Here is a 21,688-nt window from a genome sequence, read left to right as displayed (position 1 = left end):
CAGCAGGGTGCAAGATGCTAGCAGGCAAGGCATACATGGAACGCCATAACCAAGTGGCCGGCATAGTGTACAGGAACATCTGTGCCGAGTATAACCTGGAAGTCCCGAGGTCAAAATGGGAGATGCCCCCAAGGGTGGTGGAGAATGACCGAGCTAAGATCCTGTGGGACTTCCAGATACAGACGGACAAAATGGTGATGGCTAACCAACCGGACATAGTGGTGGTAGACAAACAGAAGAAGACGGCCGTAGTGATCGATGTAGCGGTTCCGAATGACAGCAATATCAGGAAGAAGGAACACGAGAAGCTGGAGAAATACCAAGGGCTCAGAGAAGAGCTCGAGAGGATGTGGAGGGTGAAGGTAACGGTGGTCCCCGTGGTAATCGGAGCACTAGGTGCGGTGACTCCCAAGCTAGGCGAGTGGCTCCAGCAGATCCCGGGAACAACATCGGAGATCTCTGTCCAGAAGAGCGCAGTCCTGGGAACAGCTAAGATACTGCGCAGGACCCTCAAGCTCCCAGGCCTCTGGTAGAGGACCCGAGCTTGAAGGATAAACCGCCCGCAGGGGCGTGCTGGGTGTTTTTTGTTTTTTTTTTTATATATATATATATATACACACACAGCTCTGAGTGAAGGGGCACTTAGTGGTGAAAGGAGTGCAGATGGTAATACATAAACCGCATTTGCACAGCACAGTGTTCATTATGAGCACAAAGGCACTTGAAGGAGAGCAGCAGTGAATTTGAGTCTAAAAATATAAAAGCTCTGTGCTCAGCATTATTGGTTTTGTATAGGTGTACGCTCTCTCATATTGTGGAAGGAGGAGAGGAGTTTGTTATGTCCCATATCTGTCACCTTGAGCACAGACTACAAAATGCAAACAGCGCTCATGATGAAGTAGACTTTTAATAACTAATAGCAGAAAAAGCTGATTTCCCTCTCCCAGGAAGTGAAACAGCTCAGCCCTGAACATGCAATTGTTCCTCAGACACGAGTGCATGAAAAGTATGTTCTTTGAAAAATGTGGTTCCATCACATCAGATGAGTTTCTCTGATTGAGGTCAAAGTAGTTCAGCCAGCATACTTACAAATGAAATGACAGCTTAGCTCTGGCTCACCTTGACTTCTAACACTTCTCATTGAGTTTGCTCAGTACGAGCTAGCAAACACATTCCCAGTAAATATCACCGTGTCTGCGGTCACATGCACACTGAACGCAGCTTCACATTCACTCAAATCACTGCAGTAGTTTAAATATGATTGAAAAGTGATTATAAGATTGTGAACAAAGACAATGAGAGGCTCTTTCCAAACATGACAGCTCCCATTTTTACTGTACAGATTACTCATGCTGATGATTCCACCCACAACCTCTGCTTTCATCTGCTGTGTGTGTGTGTGTGTGTGTGTGTGTGTGTGTGTGTGTGTGTGTGTGTGTGTGTGTGTGTGTGTGTGTGTGTGTGTTTGATGATATAGTAATGTTACAGGCAAAGAAACCTGCTACACTGTTAAAACATATTCCTTATTTGTTCTTTATTTGTTCCTTATTTGTTCCTGACTGCTCAGTTTGATCTCAGTAAGGTCGGCAGTTTGGTATGTAAGTGCATGTCTTAAATAATTAGAATATAAACCTTCACATATTCTACAGTCAATAAATATAAACATGCTAATTCGAGGATTTTCTTTTGTCTTATTTGTAATCTTTGTGAATTCTAGCTGTTTCTGAAATGATTAGAATATTTTTTTAATTGAACCTTTCACATAGACAGTCCCACTGAGACGCAGTGTGTCATTAACAATGACACAACATATTAAAATGACAGACAGCTTTTTCCTAAATCAAAAAATAATTAACAATACAGAAAAGTCCAACTTCTCTGAAGCAGGTAAGTTTGTACAGTCATTGCTGAGTCAGGGCTCTCTCACCATCAGTGCAGCGGGCATGGAGGCGGTCAGCGTGTCACTGCTGAGGTATGACTGAAGCTCTGGACAACATTGGTTCTCTATGGGATTCCAGTCAGGTGAGTTTGTTGGCCACCAAGTGCAGTAACAGGTTTGTGAGCAAAGTAAACAGTAGTAGTTTGGAGGTGCTCTAAAAATGTTAGATGGCTGTTACCTTTGGACCCAAACCATCACACTGCACCTCAAACATCCTGGAAGCTTCTTCCACTACAACCTTGTTTTCCAAATGAGCTGCAAAATTTGCTATCACCGTAAAACAATCTTCACAAAAACTAAATCCTCAGTCCAGGTGAGAAACGTCTTGTGTTTTCAGCATTTCAAACGTGCCTTTGTGTTAGGCCTGTGATAGTTGCAGCCCATTTATGGTGGCTCTTGATGCGACCCCGAGTCCATTTCTTGGAAAACTATCCCAAATACCTGGAAGGACCGTCAAGAATTTTCCTGACAATATCCTCAGGGCTGCACCCTTGTCTCATGCTTGTGTATTTCTTTTCCTACTCCAGCTTTCTATTAATACGCCTCTACAAACAGCCATCTTTGTCAGCTATGACCTTCGGTGGTTTATGCCAATGAATGTCATCTGAACAACTGTCGAGTCAGCAGTCTTCCCCATGATTGCGTCTGTGTGTATACAGTGTGTCCTAAGCAAGCTTGGAACAACTGCTTCTGCCTGCATGCACTAAGATGTGCTTGATAGATAAGACGTCTGACAAAGTCTCTGTTTTATTACTGAATGACCCAGTGTGTGTGAAAAGCCTCCATCAATCAAAAAGATCGTTTTGGTCAACAGGTTTATATGATGTGTCTTCGCTTGCCGGAGGTTTCTTCCTGTTAAAAGGGAGTTTTTCCTTCCCACTGTTGCCAAAGTGCTTGCTCATAGGGGGTCATATGATTGTTGGGTTTTTCTCTGTATCTATGAAGCGCCTTGAGGCGACTTATGTTGTGATTTGGCGCTATATAAATAAAATTGAATTGAATTGAATTGAATTAGCTGTAGGGCGATTACTGTGGCAGATAACTTAACCCTTGTATGGTGTTCGGGTCTGTGAGACCCGTGTTCAGTTTTTTTCAAAAGAAAAATTAAACAATTAATTATTTTTTCACGTGTAAATGTGTTGTGTCTTTCCACTCACTCCACTTGATTATAACTGATTTATTTATAACATTTTATATAAAAGAAAAACGAGAAGCACATTAATTCATAAATGTGATCTAACAAAGGTAAAGGGAAAAAATTAACCATGTTTGCTGTTCATATGTCTTGTAACTGGGATGAAGTAAACATCTGTTGAGTAATTTAACATAAAATTGTTTGATAGTGTTAATTTGGAAAGCCAAAACTCTAGCGGGTCCACCAGACCCATGAACACTGGCTGAGTAACAAAAATACGAACACCACACAAGGGTTAAGCTAATTAGCTCCTGTTTATCACATGGTTCAAGGTTAGAAACTTGGACAGATAATAACACATAACAGTTTTTATTCCAACGCTAACTTTGTAGATTTGTAGATCTCAGTGCTCTGCCTGTGTGGGTTTACTCTCCGCCTTCGTTCGGCTCCTCTTGTGTTTTTCCGGTTTGACTTTCCTCCTCTGGTCCTTCCTGAATGAACTCACCTGTGCCCTGTTATTCCTTTTCCTGGTGATTCTTTGTTCCCCTCATCTTCCCAAGTCTTCATTTGTGCTCCCTGTGTTTTGGATTTCATTGCTTCTGGATTTTGTCAGTCTTTTGAACTGTCATGCCTCTTTAGTGTGACGTGAATATAAAAAGAAGCTTATTATCTGGTGCCAGCCTCTCTTTGAGTTGTTGTATTAAACTAGGCTAACCATGCCTGACTCTCATTTGTGCTGAACACATAGATATGAGATTCATATCGATACTGTCATTTTACTGTTACAGAAAGCAAACATAACATTTTCCTGGAAGGTTGACTAATTCTCAAATGACACTTGAAACAGCATCCTCTGCCTTATGAATTGAATCTTTTTCCCAGTCCTCTGTCTGCCCTGAGTTCTGCTTTGTGCCCCAGAGGGTTTCATCACAATCCCCGCTGAATCTTTAACATGCTCCATGGATTCATATTATAATCACACTCAAACCACAGAGCCTGTTCTGCCAAATACTGTATATAAATGATCCAATCTCCTTTGATGTACAGTAATCCTGTCTGACTAGAGTGCAATTCAAAATCCATAACCTGCCTCATTTTTCAACCTCGACCTTATTTTCTTTCTTTTTTCTTCCATCATCACTATTGATTATGTTCAAGATTTCATCACTTACTTCACCAGCTAGCGTGAAGTAAGTGCTCGAGTAGACTTGAAATATGGCTCCTCAAAATACACACACACACAGCAATAAGACCTGCATCCCCAATGCTTATTTATATATATACCCTGCTGGGGTAATAGGCTGGCCAAAGGAGGAGATAGAAGCCACTGACATAAAGACAAGAAAGCTCCTTACCATGCATGGAGGGTTTCACCCCAAGTACAGCACCCTGAGGCTGTACGCTAAGCGGAAGGAAGGGGGCCGGGGACTGGTGAGTGTCAGCACCACAGTCCAGGATGAGACAACGAACATCCAAGAATACATTGGGAAGATGGCCCCAACTGACCGAGTGCTCAGTGAATACCTCAGGCAGCAGAAACCCAAGAAAGAGGAGGGAGACGAGGAACCATCATGGAAGGACAGGCCCCTGCACGGTATGTACCACCGGCAGATAGAGGAGGTGGCTGATATCCAGAAATCCTACCAGTGGCTGGACAAAGCTGGACTGAAAGACAGCACAGAGGCACTAATCATGGCAGCACAAGAACAAGCTCTGAGTACAAGATCCATAGAGGCTGGGGTCTATCACACCAGGCAAGACCCCAGGTGCAGGCTGTGTAAAGATGCCCCAGAGACAATCCAGCACATAACAGCAGGGTGCAAGATGCTAGCAGGCAAGGCATACATGGAACGCCATAACCAAGTGGCCGGCATAGTGTACAGGAACATCTGTGCCGAGTATAACCTGGAAGTCCCGAGGTCAAAATGGGAGATGCCCCCAAGGGTGGTGGAGAATGACCGAGCTAAGATCCTGTGGGACTTCCAGATACAGACGGACAAAATGGTGGTGGCTAACCAACCGGACATAGTGGTGGTAGACAAACAGAAGAAGACGGCCGTAGTGATCGATGTAGCGGTTCCCAATGACAGCAATATCAGGAAGAAGGAACACGAGAAGCTGGAGAAATACCAAGGGCTCAGAGAAGAGCTCGAGAGGATGTGGAGGGTGAAGGTAACGGTGGTCCCCGTGGTAATCGGAGCACTAGGTGCGGTGACTCCCAAGCTAGGCGAGTGGCTCCAGCAGATCCCGGGAACAACATCGGAGATCTCTGTCCAGAAGAGCGCAGTCCTGGGAACAGCTAAGATACTGCGCAGGACCCTCAAGCTCCCAGGCCTCTGGTAGAGGACCCGAGCTTGAAGGATAAACCGCCCACAGGGGCGAGGGGGGAATTTTTTAATATATATATAGCTATATAGATACACACACACAAACATATATATATATATATATATATATATATATATATATATATATATATATATAGATAGATAGATAGATAGATAGATAGATAGATAGATAGATAGATAGATAGATAGATAGATAGATGTATATATCTTATCTATCTCTCTCTTCATGTTCGTGTTATATTGGATTTTCTGTATACCAGGTCTGTTGCCTAGGAAATATCGCTGATGTCATCATTTCCATGAAAACACAAGGAGGATACATTGCAGCGTTTTGCTGGCAGTGTTGTGTCTCGTGTGGCGACACAAATTTAGAAAGTGTGACAACACACGCAGTAAACAGTACAAGCAATCCCAGTGTGGCCGTCCAAACAGTAAAGATGAAAATCATCATAGTCTCTTATATCATATTGTCTCTTTTCTGAGTGTGTGTGTGTGTGTGTGTGTGTGTGTGTGTGTGTGTGTGTGTGTGTGTGTGTGTGTGTGTGTGTGTGTGTGTCATGTCTAAATACTAAATGCAAATCTTTGACACATTACAGTCGACACACAGTTTAAATACTCGACGGCCTTTCTGCCTTTGAGCAATTTTCACGGGATTTTAACTCCACTATGTTTCCTTTTAGGATCTGGGAACTATGGAAGCTCGTTTCCCCGCCTGAGTAAAATACCACTGATAACTTGAAATTTCAGATTAATAATTAGGTATCTTTAAATTTGAAGTTAATAAATTACATTTACATTTCAGTGAAAGTTACAATTCCTGTGTCTAAACACGAATAACCAGAGAACATGTTGCTATGTCATAAACTCCTGGGACTGAGTAGAAGCTTCCTGATCACAATTACTGACATTTTGTTTTGTCATCCAGAATTCAAAATTGTGAGATAAGTATCTCAAAATGCAAATTTCATGACTCAAACTTTTCCGGTGAGGTAGCTGTGCCAGTGAGGAAACTCTGTGAATGAGCTTTTTAACCAGAAGCAGATGGAAAAGATACGCAAAAATAAACACGTTCCAGAGGCAGAACCAAGCTCCATCAGGACTCCTCCAGTTACTCACAGCTTTATATGAAATAGTCAGAAAAAGTCATCTAGTGTTGCTCTAACTTTCCGTGTTTTTGTCGTATAAATTTGACCTTGTGGTTTGTGTTTGCTCACATTATTATTATTGGACTGCACTTTCATTCATACATGTGACTCTGAAGGTTCTCAGTCATCCAGGTCATCGTAGTCTAAGGAGCTTGTAAAGAAAAGCGTCTGGACTTCTTTAAGTTGCTTGAAGACGTTTCACCTCTCATCCGAGAAGCTTCTTCAGTTCTAAGGTCAAATGGTGGAGAGTCCCAGATATAAACCTAGTGGGAGTTTCCCCCCAAAGAGGGACAATGGACCCTCTGATGATCCTCTACCCTAATCACATGAGCCAAGGCATGAAAATTGGTGTAATCACAATCAGCCGAGGTTTTGGGTGAGCTCAAAGGCTCTTGGCTATTTTAAAGCGCATGGCACAGAAGAGCCACCTCCACGGGACAAGACTCAGCAGTCTATCTGCATCTTAAGGATAAAGGACACTCTTTCGAGGATGCCAACGTTCACATTTTGGACAGAGAGAACAGATGGTTTGATAGAGGTTTGGTTTACGACACCAACTGTCTGCCATCTATAATCCAGTTTTGAGATCCCTTCTCAGACGCCTTAACGCCCACTCACATCCTGGGCCATCTGACCTCAGGAAATCACATGATAAGGTGGGGCCAGGTTTCACAATGAACTCACCCGAAACTCTGGCTGATTGGGACCCACACCCAGTTTCACACCTTGGCTCAGGCGATTAGAGGATCATCAGGGGGTCCTTTTGTCCCTCTGTGGGGGGAAACTCCCACTAGGTTTATATCTGGGACTCTCCACCATTTGACCTTAGAACTGAAGAAGCTTCTCGGATGAGAGGTGAAAAGTCTTCAAGTAACTTAAAGAAGTCCAGACGCTTTTCTTTCCAAATCCATACATGTGACTCGTGTGTTTTGGTAACACATATTTTCACAGACTCTAAATTTAGAAAAACATACGTTGACCACATTTGAAAGATTCACTTTGTAGTTTTATTGAAATGTATATTTATTTTATTATTATTCCAAAAATTGCAGCACTGGTTGTTACATATGATAATAATACATTTGTATTTAAGGCACACTTTTCCAGTCTCACTGACCTCTGACCTCCTCTGATGCTAATGTTAAAAAAAAATCATGTGCGTAAAAAATGAAGTAATAGAGAAATCACACGCTGTCGTTGTTTCACACTTTAGACTCGGCTCACATGATTACATCTCACTACACAAAGCCTGTAAGTCACGGCAAGACACTGAATCACTGACACACAATCAGAGCTACACACACACGTGTTCATGATAAAGACACACAGACGTCAGCACTGAGCTTTATTTGAGTACAGAAAGGAAACATTTATATTTGGACTTGATTGACCCAGGAGTTCTTTTTTTTTTTCTCTCTCTTCCCCCCCCTTCTCACCGTCTCTTCTCCCCTTTGGTTTTCTTTCTTTCTCTCCCCCTCTTTCTCTCATTCATTCCCCCTGTCCTATTTATTAAAAAAAAAAAAAAAAAAAAAAAAAAAGACAAAGGATGAACTGAAGCTCTGCCATCACGTAATGTCGCATACTGCTGTTTCTGATGTCATTTAGAGAAAAAAAATATATATATATATACATATATATATATATTTGGACTTGATTGTTCCTGTGTTTGGCCTCGACATGACCACAGTGGATTTAAACCAAGCAGCTGTTGAACAAAACAGCTGCTTGTTTTGTTCAACAGCTGCTTGGTCTGTTTAGGTCCAGCCTGTCCTGTCCATCGTCTCCATGTCCAAAGGCCATAAAGAGGCTGCTCAGAACGATTGTCCTCTTTTCACTGCTCATCTAACGACACCCTCGGGATCGGGTGTGAAGTCTTTCAGGTTATCACCGTGTAGAGACGACCATATTTCCTTATGTGTGACTCTCTCAGACTCTTTTCACTTCTGTTAACTCTCTTTGTCATCAGACTTTCTCTTCTTCTACCATCTGTTACCACCAGCTCGACAGACTTTATTTGCCGCAGAGTAAATATCGTGGTGGGCCATAAAGAGAGCAGCTCATTTACTGCTCGTGGTCCAAATGTTTGACGTAGTTCCTGGCTGTCTGTGCAGCCTCCATGACTGCCATTCTCCTTTATAGAAACAGGAAGAAATCCCATCCTTCAGCTGAGCATCCAAACACAGTTTAATGCTTTTGGAGTGACATCTGTGATCAGTCATATTCCTGGAAAAACACACCTAACGCTACATTAATTAGCTTGTTTGGTTCTGACACGATATTGCACAGCACACTTTGCTGTACATTACTTTCAAGTATCTTTTGGTTCTCTGCAAATCATTTTATTTGCAATGAGTGAGGCCCAGGCCAGGTCTACTCTTCTGTTCACTTATTGACAGTCAGGCTTGTCGGGGAGTGAGGTCTGGCCCTGACCTGCAGCATTTAGCTTGTATGGCCCATTAAACACTGACCTTCATACTAATGCTCACCAGTGCAGCCAATGCAACATACTCAACACCCATGCTGGAGACATAACAGAGGCACGGTGCAAACTTTACTGTACAGAAATCCAATTTCAACTGGCTTCTTTCAGATTTGAGGATCTTTGTACGACTGATGAAAAATGCTCTATTTTGACAACTTTCTATAGTCGGAGCACCTCTTCGACCTAAACTTCTCTGTTAATGTTGCTTTTTCTAAGTGGTAGAGCCGTCTGCTTTCTAACACCAGCTCGGGAGGTGAACGTATGAAACACAGTGCCCCAGTATTTCTGTGGGGTGCCCCTGAATGTGACTTCTTCCACACACAGGTAATCCAATTTGACCTCACCTGTGTGCATTACATCTCCTCAAAACTCTGGGACATCTCAGCAGAGGCAGCAGGCTGGAGTCAATGTTACACAGATACTAGGTCCCATGTCATCACGGGTCAGTGCTTCCAGCTGATCCGACTCGGGCTTTAGCTTCAATGGGCCATGGGAAAATTCAGTTACGAGGTTTCTGTCAGCATGTGTCTGTCTTCAAAAGACACACGATCACATTTAAAGTCTCGCTGCGATGTAATGTCTCTGTTCTCTGCTCAGCTGGATAAAAATAATTTTAAGCGTTTAAAAGTTCTGTTTCAAAGGTTTTATAAGAACTCAGTGTTCCTGTAACGTCTGTTTGCTCTCCCAGGAGCCGGGCACACCAGCCGCGGCAGCTTTACTCTATTGGTTTTTTGGGAGTGTATTTCTAACAGTGACGACTCTTAAATGTGCTGAATTGGTTGTGAGCTTCTACTTGCTGTAACTGCTGTTCCAGCTCACATAGGCTGAAGTGTGGAGTAATACCGAGTGTTCAGGAGTTATCTGACCCACCGTGTTCATGAAATCTAGCCTGCTAACATCCCACAAGCTGTACCTGCTTGGGACTGTGTTCCTGCCGTTACCTGTTTTATTTCATCTGCTTGTTTGATATCTTAGTTAGCTCTGTTTTAACCACCAGGTTTCTTCCCGTCTCTATGTACATATACGTGTGCAGCTATGCAGGGCGACTTACAAAGAAGCTGCAAGCAAAGGTGACTGCAATAACAGCATCATCCTCAGAGAGGATCATTTGATGATGATGATTACTGTTAATGCTTTACAGTCACTGTGATTCCATAATTTTGTCATGTATGGACTTTGGACTTTCACATGTCTTCCTTGCTGTTTGATAATAAGGTGCATTAAACCTGTAACTGTAGTTGAGTTTTTGCAGGGTTAACCTCTCTATTTGGTGAAATCTGACTATATGGGAGGACTAAGGGAAAAACGTCAGTATGCACTGAGCCTTAGGGAATACATGCATGAAAAAAATGCAATTAATGGGCCCCTATAGTTCTACATGTCGTCATCACTGGGCCTGTGTCTTCTGTGACAGTCTCAATATGTCTTGCGACTAACATGACGTCATTCCTGACACAGAGCCTGAAAATTCAAATCTCAAACACAAAACGCAGGGATATGAAGTGTGTCCACTGACAGACGCTGATGAGCTGGACCATGGGGAAGCATGTTTTGCGGTTCGTCAGCAGCATCTTTAACTTTGATTTTGACGGCTGGTTATTTAGTGTGTTTTTTACAAGTTTGCCCACCTATCTGCAAACAGCATGCTTAATATTAATGTACATTTGTGTTGTCCCAGGATAAAGGACTCTAATGGATATTTGATGCAGTGCTTACACTGAATGTTTCAGCAGGTCCATTGCATTCTGTAATGAAAGCTTGATGCCTCCTGAGCACACACAAGTGGCCGGCGGGTGGCAAAAAAGCAACAACCTGTCCCACAGGCCGGTTAATCACAGAGCAGTAAAGGACTGTGGTGCTAATGGGGCATTCTGTGTCCACTCTACATGTGCACTGAATAAGTGTGGGAGGCAGTCAGCGTAATGCAAAGACACACCGACGAGCCCAGAGTCTCCTCGTTCTCTTCACGTGTGTCGTGTAGATCCAACACAGCTCCACCAGCAGAAAATCAATTTGCACTTCATCACTTCCTATTAATGAATTCAAGAAATGTTCACCGTGGCTTTAATTACACAGGATCCTTTTACTATATTTATTTTCAGTGAATAAACGGCGTGATGTTGTTAAGAAGAAGCACGTTTATGTTAAAACACTTTGTGCATTCTGCGTATGTCTGTGTTTGTATGTGGCTTTACGTCTGTTCCTCACCGTGACCTGATGGATGAAATTCAACAAAAAGTTGACCTTTGTTCAATTATTTTCGTCACTATTTTAGCCACACTGTTCGGTGAAATCAGTGGCTTTAAGCTTTTGCAAGCATCGCATTCAAGTCTGTAAATTAGTCAATTCAACTTGTATTTAAAATAATTCGAGAATATAATTTAATGTAATAAAATGATGCAGTTACAAAATCATGGGGGTTGGACGATGTCCTGCCTGCGTATCATTTAGCATGAATGTGTTAGAAAAACCACATGTGGTTCCTTTGTTGTATTCTAAAGCATCCAGATGTGTTTCTGAGCGTCAGCACGGAGTTAAAGTGTATGAATATTATTCTTTGTATAAAAGAAATAATAAGTGTAATTTCACAAAAATCACCACATCAGTACATCACACCTGAAATCACCTCATAAACACACGGGTGGGATAAGCGCATCACTCCTGTTAACATCTGTGAATGTTTACGCTGGTAATTTTGTTACACACTGCCCACTCCCTTAAACTTGTGGGCCATTCATAAATTCGTTCTGTGCAGCAGGTCTGTGCCAACTCTCTGAACACACGACCCTTACGCCAAATTTCTTGGTACTCTGCAAATAACAGTCAGAAGAGCAGAGCAGGGACAGGGAGAAACAGCGAGTCTCCAACAGGTGGGGATGGAGCAACATCATTTATGGGGTGAAAACACAGCAGTGAAACTTTTGAACAGAAGACAGAAAAGAAGCAGCTTACCAAATCTCAGGACATGTGGCATCCCATGTAAAAGCCCCACACAGTGTGTTAGCAGCAGTAGAAGCTTGACGGTGCACCTGAGCCTGGCTTTAAATATCAGGTGGGGGATCTTCATGGTGCTTGTTTGGTGCGCTGGATTTAAATCCCTGGATCGGTATATTCCTCTGTATTGTTTTCTCTTTAACCCAAACGACGTGAATTCAGGCAGCTGTAAGATCAAGGCATGATCTTCACCAGCGGGCTGAGCAGCGGTTTTCCCACATCCATTTGGCAAGAGGGGAAAAATCAGTACGAGTCCAGCTCACTGCGCCAAGAAGAAAAAGACCTCAGCTGAGGAAAAGGATGGTGAATGTGGAGGTGGTGGTGTCGGGGCATCCATGCTAGGCGGGGAAATCCATTTACTGAAAGACAAAGGAAGAGATAGAAGAGGGTGAGAGTTGGGGCTGGGGGGAGGGGTGGGGGGTTACCGAAGTGACAAAGTGAGAGTGAAAGACAGTGAAGCGGTCTGAGCAGCCTCCCCAGTCCGAGCTCCTCCCGCTGCACTGCCGCACAGCATCTGACGTCGAGCGCATAGGATGGACGGGGCTGCTCACACTTCACTCTTGGATCTGTGTCCCCTACCCAAAGTGCCATACCTCCCGCACTCCTTTCCCTGCTGTATCCCCGGCCAGCTTGCCAGCCGCCGCGCTGACGTTTCTCCGGTTCGGCTCAATCTGCGTCGGCCGAACACCGTCGTGCACAGCCCCATAAAAGCCAAGCCATGAATTCGAAATGATCGCCAGTGTTTGATCGAAGTCATTCAAGCACGGACTGCGTGGGCTCCATGTGTGAAGCAAAGCTGTCACTGTAACTCAGCGTGATGAATAGGCTGCGCTCGGCGCGCCGGTGTTTCAGCACTCGACTTCTGTCTTTGGAATTACTTTTCCTTTTTTGAAATTCATTCTTCTCAGACCGAGACTGGGCAACCTGTTAGACACAAGCCTCGATATCAAATTTACATTTCACGTGTTTCGTGCCTGACTCTGGAGGCACTGTCGTTTTATAGCAGCACAGAATTATTGAAGGTGAAGTCCGTGTGACTGGAACGCTCTCTATTCGGATGGCATTTAGAAATGAAACAATATACTCAGCTAACATTTTAACAACAGTCACAGGATTTTTAGGCAAAAAAGCCCCAAAAAACTAAATGTATTTGTTTCTAAATTTTCAGTTAGAATTTCAGTCATCATATTAATGTGCTGCATAATTTCCGAAATTTATAGATTATAAACGCAGACGCGGTGAAGGTGTCCGGAAGTGGGGATAATTTAAAATGCATTAAATAAAAATATATTCGCTCCAATCCCAGCTGCCAACTACTGAAAATACAAGGTAAATAAGGTAATGATGACGGAGTGCTAACACGGACTTTCTCCGTGGGCTTTAACGTTTAGGCCACGGACTTTAGTCTGGTTTTGAGTTTTCCACAGCGCAGACACCGCCTGTGTTTCACATCCAGCTTTTCATTGCGGCTATTTCAGCACCTGAACAGAGAATGTGTGTTAAAGCAGGAGATACTCCGAGTGTGTTTCAGCACCACGAACAGAGGCTTGATTTCACCGAGGCTTCAGCAGGAGATCACTGGCTTTCACATATGCTCCCGTTATGATGCCAGCTTCCTCTGCTCGCTTGCCTCCTTAATTAGCAGAGATGTTCTGTTTGGACTGATGATCCATAGTTTGGGTCAGGGTTATCCTGTTACTCCTAAGCGTCTGATTCCATATTTGCAATCATTTTTTGTAGGCAACACAGAAAACTACTGCTGTGCCCGCCATTTATAGACATGCAGGTGGGTGTGCAGAAGGTAAATGTAAAACGATTCTGGTGAATATTGTGTGAGGGCCATTACACCTCACCTGTCACACCAAATAACTGATATTACTGCTGTATTACTATTGGCTGTGATTGTAACGTTGTTTGTCATTTCATCCTCAGATTTCACAGGACGTTACTATGTTTGCTAAATCAAAAGGAAATTACAACCTCGAGTTAAAAGCTGGACACAAAGGTCGGGAGAAAAACAAGAGGCAGCTTTACAAGCTAATGTAGAGAAGTGCTGGACTGTACAGGTAAAAATGACCTCACACTTGGCACCAGCACACAGACTCATCCGGATCTCTCCTATTTTCACAGACAGACTTACAGGTCAACAAATGTCCCTTTGTGCATTTGGAAAGGGCGTAAAGAGCGCATGAGAGGAGCCTCTCCACCGGCAGCACTGCCCGATGATAAAGTTGATTTACAGCTAATGCGCTTGTGGACTGTGGGTTTCAAATGTGCGGCTCATCTCCTGAGTTTCCATCAAACCGCGCGAACTAGAGACGTTATTTACGGATCATTCATAAAGTGGATCATGGTGGAAATTTAACGACCCTTGTAATGTCTTACGAGCCCACAGCAGTAAGAGCACCAGGCCGAGAACGAGGAGAAAGAGGAGGAGGTAGTCGTAAGGTGACAAGCGTCTCTACACAGAGGTCGTGCATAAACATGGGAGGTCACTTTCCTTCAGAGTTTCTGAAGCACAAATCCGAGCCGTGTTTGAGACATGGACATCGTTCTTTCTAAAGGTGTCTGGATAAAGTGCACGGACCAACTTCAAACCGCGCCTGAGGCGTCAGCGGCGGAGGTTGGAAAAAGCTTCTACCTGGGTCTGATCTGTTTCCACACGACCTGACCTGTTCCTGAACAAATCCAGAGGATCGTGAAATAAGTGTAAAGTTTGGAGAAAAAAGCGTGCCTACCTCAGACAGAGCGTGAGCAGAGAAGAGTCATCAAAGCAGCACAAAGAAGTTGATTTGTTTCTGTGGAAGAACCGTGTCGCTTCCCCCGCGCTCTCATCTGGTAGCGCTGAGCTCCGGCCGTGGGGGAGACACGCCTCCTGTCGGACGGCAGGACGCACTGCTTAAAGCAACAGGGGGACGCTCCGGACTGAAGGCTCACCGTCTGCAGCTTCCCCCAGCGGGGCGACTGTCAGCTCAGACTGAGGCTCCAATCCTTTAGATGCCTACACCTTACAGTTTGGGGTTGTGGCAGTGACCACAGGACATACCGGCTCGGTAAGCCTGATCCCGTAGATTGCTTATATGCCACGAGGCTGAATAAATGCGCATCACAATGGGATGGAGATTGCCTTCATTAAGTACTAAGAGCTACTTTGTCTTTATTCTCCCGCAGGTATCATTTCATGCAGCAGTGTGCAGTTGAATCTCAAACTGTGACAGTGAGGTTTCCAAAGGAATTTAAAGAAGGGATTTTCTATCGCGGGGCCTCGCTGCTGCAGAGCCCCGTGTTTAGTGGATTAATACTGAGCTTGGTGGACCCAGCGCAGCTGGCTGCTTCAGTCCGGTCACATATTTGCGCTTCAAATGTGCACTGCGTGTGGAAAATACTTACTCCGTAAATTACATTTTATCGTAAAAAAAAAAAAATCAGTGTTTGGTGGTTAAAAAAGTAGAAGTTTCCTAAATTAACTGCTAAGAGTACCATATGGTTTTTGTAGAACTTAATGCAAGAGAGGACACAATTAATTTTGCATTTGTGTTTCATGTTTACTATTTATTCCTTGTGGAAAGAACACAATGAAGCCTCCTATCAGTTCTATAAACTGAAGGCAGAGGGTCGTTTTTTATTACCTTACATTAAATATACCAATTATACTGCAGTGCTGAGAGTAACAGTGATGGGAAACCTTTTTAGATTTTCCATACAGCACTAAAAATGTGACAGTCATTATGAAAACATTTTGTCAGCAGCAAGATTCCCCATCAACACTGTCAGAATTCACTGGCTTCAGGAATGCACCAACTTACCTGTTTAATAACCAAAAATATTAGTTTAAAATAATTAAACCAACTGTGAAAATACAAAACAATGAATAAATGTACACACAGATAAAATAAAATATCCAACTTACTATGAAAGTAAAAATGTGAAACTTTTTAATAAAAATTCTGGAAGAAACAAAACAGAATGTACAACATGTTTAAATTAAGTAAAGAATAAAAATGATTTTCATTGTTGTTGTTAAAGCAGATTAACTAGGAAAATATAACATTTCTGCACCAAGAAGGTACTGAGCACATGGACATGATGCTAGCATCACATCATCTTTGCGTTGACTCGTTAGAGAGACGCTGCACACCGTGAAGCCTCATCACCAAAGCACCCTCACATTCTCAGCTTTGTATTGTAACACAAGCTGACTGTCTCACACATACGACCCACTCATGTTTGTTTTACACATCACTGCTGCCTGCTGTGATGTGTTTCTGATGTTTTTAATGTGTCATTTTGGTCACAATTGTGAAAGCTGTTTCTTAAAAATAAATGTCAAAATGGTCAAATGAATACAAAAGTACTGAAGTCCTTGAAAATCCTTGGAATGAAAAAGCAATGTGCAAACAACCTGGGCCTGAATTCCCCTTTAAACCAAAAACAGCGAAACGAGTCGCTTAGAAGATCCAACTACTCAAAAGAACATAAATAAAAGAGGCAGAGGACTAAAATATAGCTCGCCAGGGCTGAGCTTCATGCTTCAACTGAGTCAAATAAAGAAATCCAATCTGCAGACTAGAGGGGTGATTATGATCATGGATGTAAACTGTTAGTGGACTCAGATGCTTTTGAATGTTGAGAGAAGTATGAAGAGCTTAGAAGTCATCCACTAAATTAAATGTCTGTGGATCTCGCTGTGAGTTTGAATTTTACTCAGAACAATATTCAGTCATTTATGGGAATCCAAAGATGCAAAAATGTAAATAATTCCCACCGAGAGCTGTTGAATAATCCACAGAAGCGCTAACAAAGTGTGTGGATTACCTGAATGATACTGTAGCATCAACTCCGTCCTTCTTGAAAGAAAGAAAAAGATTCACTAACCTGCGTGGAAGGTTACATTGTAGACAATCCCACAATACTCGTATCCATGGAAGAGTCTATGATTGCATCCCAAATGAAACAGCTTTATATCTTTCCCAACGACACCCCAACAAATTACTCAAATTTTTACAAATGCTCACTGTAGTTTTACCAGATAATTATCTCAGGTCAGCTACTTTGTACAGGTTAAGGGGAGCAGCTGCTACAACACATGTATCCCTGATTGTGGCACAGTGGGAGGAAGAGACAATCCACAGCACTAATGTGAACTGGCTCAGATCAAAGAGAAAGATGTAGAAATGACATGTGACTTAAACACTGTAAGTATTTTAGATGTAGCCATCGTTAAACAGAAACCATTTCTCTATGGAAATCGGTGGAAAGTAACTCTTGTCTACAGCAACACCATGGAAAACATGGCAGGGTGAGCAATTTACACGCCTTAGGAGGAAAGGTGTGGCAAAGGAGAGGAAATCAAGATCCAAAGAAAGAAAGAACCATCCCTCCATCATCGACAGAGCATCAACATGCTCTAAAATCCCAACTGCCACAAAGAAAGAATGACTTTCATCGCTGAGTTTAACCATTGCAATCAGAAACATAACTGGCACTGGCACATCTTAAAAGGAGAGCCATCTCCCCCTCTGTCATTTTGAGAGCTCATTTATCCTTTCACTCAAACAGTCCTGTCGTGACAGAGTTTGTTTCCTGGTTCGGGGCAGTGCTAAGGGTGTCTGACTGGCACAGCTGCCAGTTGTGTCTCCTATTTTACAGTAGTGCCCTGGGGCAGATGTGTGTGATGTAACAACCCTTATTATGGCATAGCACCTCTACGGGGTGTCGTCATATTACTGTAGTAGTTGGAGTCTCCTACAGTGAGGGCGGGGGCAGCCATTACAGTCCAGCACGCTGCTCTCCGTGCATCTGTTTTAGAGAGACCTCACCACTGTAACGGGCTGGCGGCAGGAACCACCTAACCCTGGAACATGTTTGTATGAATGCGTAGAGCCGTGGAGACCTTGCTGTGTGATCTTATGGTCTTCAGTTAATGCCAAATAAAAGTCTGTTGTTCTAACTGACTGGCCTCCAAGTTGCCCAGCTAACGTCCACGCTGCATGCCTGCGGGACCTGCTAGCCGCTCCTTCCTTGCCAGACCGCCGTGGTGATTGGAGATGGCAGCAGGAAGCTGCAACAGCAACCTGAAGCTAACGTGTCAGTGTTGCACAAAGCAGCTCAGTGCAAAATCTTTGTGAAACCACGATGAATCATGTAATGATCTGGAAGTGCTGTTTCGTCTGTTTATGTCACGGCGTTTCGACAATGGCAGACATTTACACTGGCCTCCAGGTAGCCTCAACACTAGGACGTCGGCCCCGTCCCATGAGGCTGTTGCAAGCGATGCACAGATTGCAGCAGAGCTGGCCACAATGGACTGGGAGGGGGTAGCAGTGCAGCAACAGTAGCTTGAGATGCATCTCCCTGGAGGACATCCTCGCTGCTTCTGTGACTCTTGTATGGGGAGAGAAGATCGGCTATTAGCCTTCACCCAGGAGCCCAATGACACACCAGCTAGGAGGCTGCAGTCAGGGACATCTGAGTGAGAGATGCACATGATAGTTCAGGGGGTCCTGGAGAAGTTCAGGGTGCACTCATGATAGTTAGGGTCATGTGGAGTCTGTGCCACGATGATGGAAGCAGTCTTGTGATGACACAATAGCTTGGCCTCAACCAAGTGTTAAAAATTGATGGTCACATGGTGTGCACTGATGCAGTACAGTCATAGCATTATGTGACAATGAGGCGTGACACCTGCACTGGAGAAGACACCCTGGTGTGGGTGAAAGGCAGAGATGTCATGGACCCAGGGTCCTATAGATTACCCAACATGCTGTGCTGGAGATGAGAGTAATAGATGGCTCACAGAGAGCATGTTGTTCTTGTGATGAAGAAAGATGGGTCTATACAGCTCTGTGTAGACTGCCACAGCAAGCCAGAGGTGTCACAGTTTGATGTGTATCCCATGCCTCAGGGTCACTCCTGACGAAGCTCTAACAGCAACCTAAAGCTGGGCACCGTCGTACAAAGCGGCACACAACCATGCAATGACCTGCAAACACTGTTTCCTCTACGCTGAGGTTCCTGCAGTGGCAGACATGCTACCAAACCTCATTATACTTCTAATCTATTCTGCAGTACAATGTACAACATGACTGCAATTCAACAGCAGTCATCTAAATTCTTAAATGCTTCTGTGTCCAAGTTTACATTGGACAAACAAAGAGCACACAATAAATTTCAGAACATAAAACATCCATCCGTACTGGGAGCCATCCGTACTGGGAGCCATCCATACTGGGAAGAATGCCATAGCCAAACACTATCCTGGGGCCAAACAAGGCCGCTCTGCAACTCTATGTTTCGCTGAGCATGAACATGTAACTCTTCCAGCGATCAGTCAATCCAAAATATAACCTCAGACGCAATCACACTGCTGTGTTTGTGTAACTGTTATTGCGTTGTTGGATGTGAGACCAGGAGGCGAATTATCGTGTGATTTTATTTCCACAAATTACCAAAACCTTTTTGGTTTTATGATCTGATGAAGACCATGAGGCAGAAACATTAGTATATTTGTTGGCCAAATGAAAAGGTCATATTGAGATTTGTCAACTATTTTGTGTTATGACAAAACTCCAGGAAAAACTCCACACTGCAATAAAAAATGATCATGTGTTGCAATCACCTACATTTATACGTCACTGAATATTTGTCATGCTAATCACTTGCTGCCCTCATGCACAAGCAGACAAAGACAGCCGTAGTGATAGATGTAGCGATATGAAGAGACAACAACATCAGGAACACGAGAACCTGGAGAAGTACGAAGGGCTCAGAGAGGAGCTCCAGAAAATCCCACAGGATCTCAGCTCGGTCATTCTCAACCACCTTTAGGGGCGTGATTCATTTTGACCTTGGAATGTCCCGGTTACACTCAGCACACATGTTCCTGTTTATATATGGCAGCCGCTCAGTTATGGTGTCCCATGTATGCCCTGCCAGGTAGCGTCTTGCACCCTGCTGTTATGTGCAGGGGCATCTTTGCACAGCCTGCACCCGGGGTCCTGCCTGATTTGGTAGAGCCTCTGTCGAGCTTGTCCTTTCTTTGGTAGGATGTTTCAATATCAGTCACTTCTTCTGTAGGTGGTACATGCCATGCAGGGGCTGTCTTTCCATGATTCTTCCTCTTCTTTCTCAGGTTTTTGCTGTCTGAGGTATTCACTAATCACAAGATCAGTTGTGGCCATCGTTCTGGTGTACTCATCTTTAATTTCATCCTGGATCGTAGTTCTAACCATTATTTATATATCTATAGATATACATATACATACATAATATATTTATTACACCGACATCAACAGTCTATATATATCGATAGATAGATAGATAGATAGATAGATAGATAGATAGATAGATAGATAGATAGATAGATAGATAGATAGATAGATAGATAGATAGATAGATAGATAGGATAAGATAAGATAAGATAACTCTTTATTGTCATTGCGCAGTCATACATAGTACAATAGTACAATGAAATTGGAAAACTGTCCTACGTCGGCACTACATGTAACACAACACGACACAATACGACACATCACAACGCAGCACAAACAACACAACACAGTATAATAACTTAGTAATAAAAAAGAAGAATAAGTGTATTTGTATTGCACGCTGTTATTTTGCACATTAATTATTATTGCACCTTGTTATAAATATAAATATTATTATTATTACTGTTTTTTAGATAGACAGACATGTGTGCACATGTGTGTGTTGACAGAAACACCTGCACCGCAGGCATAGCAAACACCTTCCTTCCAGAAGCATGTGATGATATGTCAGCATTAGAGAAAATAATTTGTGGAAAATGCTGACACATCTTGATTTGCATTGAAACAGACATAATTACATCCCATGCTTTGCTGTGTCCTTTCTTGTTTGTGGTTTTTTGGATCCAATTCCTGAATTCACTGCTTGATATAAACAGTATTTTAGCTCTGGGCCAATCAAAATGCAGGATGAGAAATGGAGGGAACAAAATGAGTCCATCAGACAGAAATAACTGCAACCATCACAGACGTACAATTTGGTGGTGGAGGAGCACATCCCTGCAGTGATGAAGGCCTGATCTGAAGCCACAGTCTGGAGTTGAAATGAAAGGGAGCTTTGATTGCTCCCCTCCCCTCCTGCCCACCACAGTGTGCAGCATGAAAAGTTGAATTGTGGGGGCTACAAATAAATAGTCAATGACAGCTCTGTGATCCAACAACCTCCACTACTCTTACCCATGGGACATAAAAGGCATCTGAAACCCTTGAATAAGATAAAAAAGAATAGGATATGAGAAAATACTATTTAGAGATGAATAATTCTGTCTGACAGAGTGCTGCAGTGATCACTGATTAATGCTGGCTTCCAGAAATGAAGGTAATGGGGACAATACAGCCTCTGAAAGGAACTTTTTTAATGAAGCAATCGACGTATTAACGTCTTCACAATCACCAGGTCATCAGGGGTTTGTCTGCAGTCAGGGTGGGCTTTCAGCCACTAATCGTTAGCTGTCTTCTGCATTAAGCTTTTCCATATGATTCTTTTAAAAAATGAAAAATATATTTTTAAAAGATTCTGAGCATCTCAAACCCGCCTCTGAACCTGTGTTTTTCCTTGTTTCCTCTTCCCTTTAGAAGAGATGCTTAGAGCTGCTGC

General features: G+C 43.2%; 1 protein-coding gene across 2 annotated transcripts in view; it reads right to left on the bottom strand.

Annotated features, from left to right (window-relative positions):
• The window catches only part of grik2 (glutamate receptor, ionotropic, kainate 2), a 326,927-nt gene extending 314,811 nt beyond the window's left edge, over positions 1-12,116 (bottom strand). For both annotated transcript variants that reach the window (XM_085366080.1, XM_085366081.1), the window contains exon 1: positions 12,002-12,116. In XM_085366080.1, coding sequence (XP_085222206.1) covers positions 12,002-12,116 — 115 coding nt within the window. The remainder of the gene's footprint in view (positions 1-12,001) is intronic.
• Positions 12,117-21,688: the final 9,572 nt, after the last annotated feature.

The sequence above is a fragment of the Diplotaxodon limnothrissa genome, linkage group LG11 (assembly GCF_057381915.1).
Source record: "Diplotaxodon limnothrissa isolate DT_005_m linkage group LG11, D_limnothrissa_male_GT1.1, whole genome shotgun sequence".
In the NCBI taxonomy this organism is placed as follows: domain Eukaryota; kingdom Metazoa; phylum Chordata; class Actinopteri; order Cichliformes; family Cichlidae; genus Diplotaxodon; species Diplotaxodon limnothrissa.
Note: the sequence above shows the minus strand (reverse complement) of the source record. Positions and strands in the feature narration are given on the sequence as shown.